Source organism: Grammomys surdaster, unplaced genomic scaffold, assembly GCF_004785775.1.
Source record: "Grammomys surdaster isolate TR1022 unplaced genomic scaffold, NIH_TR_1.0 958, whole genome shotgun sequence".
NCBI lineage: Eukaryota > Metazoa > Chordata > Mammalia > Rodentia > Muridae > Grammomys > Grammomys surdaster.
In genome coordinates this window covers 78,854-80,610 of record NW_021605377.1, presented here as the reverse complement: position 1 = coordinate 80,610, position 1,757 = coordinate 78,854, and the positions used below count along the sequence as shown (strand labels likewise).

General features: G+C 46.9%; 1 protein-coding gene across 1 annotated transcript in view; it reads right to left on the bottom strand.

Moving 5' to 3' along the window:
* The window catches only part of Sycp3 (synaptonemal complex protein 3), a 13,425-nt gene extending 13,032 nt beyond the window's left edge, over nucleotides 1-393 (bottom strand). Inside the window, exon 1 of the mRNA XM_028783027.1 lies at nucleotides 282-393. Within this exon, the coding sequence (XP_028638860.1) occupies nucleotides 282-328 (47 nt within the window). The 5' untranslated portion in view covers nucleotides 329-393. The remainder of the gene's footprint in view (nucleotides 1-281) is intronic.
* Between the last annotated feature and the right edge of the window lie 1,364 nt (nucleotides 394-1,757).

The window sequence follows — 1,757 nt, the reverse complement described above, 5'->3', positions numbered from 1 at the left end:
ACCTCCGCTCCCTCGGCCTGACCCCCAGCTCCCTCGGCCTGACCCCCGCTCCCTCGGCCTGACCTCCAGCTCTCTCGGCCTGACCTCCGCTCCCTCGGCCTGACCTCTGCTCCCCTCAGGCACCGGCCACGGTTGGTGAACCGCCCTCCGTGAGGCACTCTGGCCTGACTTGACTGTGGCGCCTTCCTCCCTGGCCAGGACTCCTCTTCCCGAGGCCCAGGCCCAAGGCCCAGGCCCACGAAGGCCAAACTGCCATGGCTCTCACTACCCCAGCTCCTTACCTCAGCTGCTCTGGCGAGCAGTAGTCGTCCCCGCAGTCTCGAAGCATCTGAGGAAAGCTGGCCTTTGGGCGAGAAAATATAGCCTGCCCCGGCCAAGCTCTTTGCTGATTGGCTGAACACTGCGGGAGTACGTGCGCTTACGTTGTAGCCCCGCCCCTAGCACGTGCTGCGTGCCCATTCTCACATGGTAGCCAACGGCTGGGACACGGTGGGCGGGGCATTTCCATGATGGACACATCAGCTCTACCCTGAGCTGCAGCACTTCTCTGCTTTTCCGCTGTTGCTTCACTGAACTGCTTTAAGAAGTCATGTCCACTCCACACCCATCTCTATATTCCCACATGAGCCAGCCACCTTTGCCCCTGGTTCCTCATTCACACCTATATGGAAACTGTAAATTATCCATCTCCCGTTTTCTGATGTTTTTGTGTGATTTTTTTGTTGTTTTCTGATAACAGGCTCTCGCTCTAACCCAGGCTGACTTCAAACACATGGTAATCTTGCTATAGCTTCCTAAATGCTGGGATTATAGAAGTAAACCACGACCAATTTACGTTTTCTGAATTTCGATAACATTTAGACGTGCTCTTTAATATAGCAACACATCATAGTTTTCTTTATGTCTGAGCATTGCAATAACGAAAAATGTTCAACATTTTATATAATATTCTGCAATTCCCTTTTTTATTTATTATTGCTGTAAGAAACGCTATCATTAACTCAGGATTTATGCTAGAGCACTCACTAGAACTGAGTTTTTAAGATCTTTTATGCTAGCTTTTCATCTCTGTTTTGTTTTGTTTTGTTTGTTTTGTTTTGTTTTTTTCGAAACAGGGTTTCTCTCTATAGTCCTGGCTGTCCTGGAACTCACTCTGTAGACCAGGCTGGCCTCGAACTCAGAAATCTGCCTGCCTGGGCCTCCAAGTGCTGGGATTAAAGGCATGCGCCACCACCGCCCGGCTCATCTCTGTTTCTTCTGGGTTAATTTTCATATAAAAAATTATCCCGTTACTTTGAATGCTAAAAACTCTTCAAGTTCCATGAGTTTTTAAGTTTTTAAAAGTATTTAAAAATATTTTAATTGAAAATATTTTAAATATTTTAATGTTTAGAATTTTAAGAAAAAATATTACTAATCCTAGCACGTGGGAGGCAGAGGCAGGCGGATTTCTGAGTTTGAGAGTTCGAGGCTAGCCTGGTCTACAGAGTGAGTTCCAGGACAGCCAGGGCTACACAGAGAAACCCTGTCTCAAAAAAACCAAAAAAAATAAAATACATTTTCTTTCCTATGGAAACTTATGTCTCATAATTTATTAAGAAGTGTGTGCATGTCGGGCGGTGGTGGAGCACGCCTTTGATCCCAGCACTTGGGAGGCAGAGACAGGCAGATTTCTGAGTTCGAAGCCAGCCTGGTCTACAGAGTGAGTTCCAGGACAGCCAGGGCTACACAGAGAAACTCTGTCTTAAAAAAAAAAA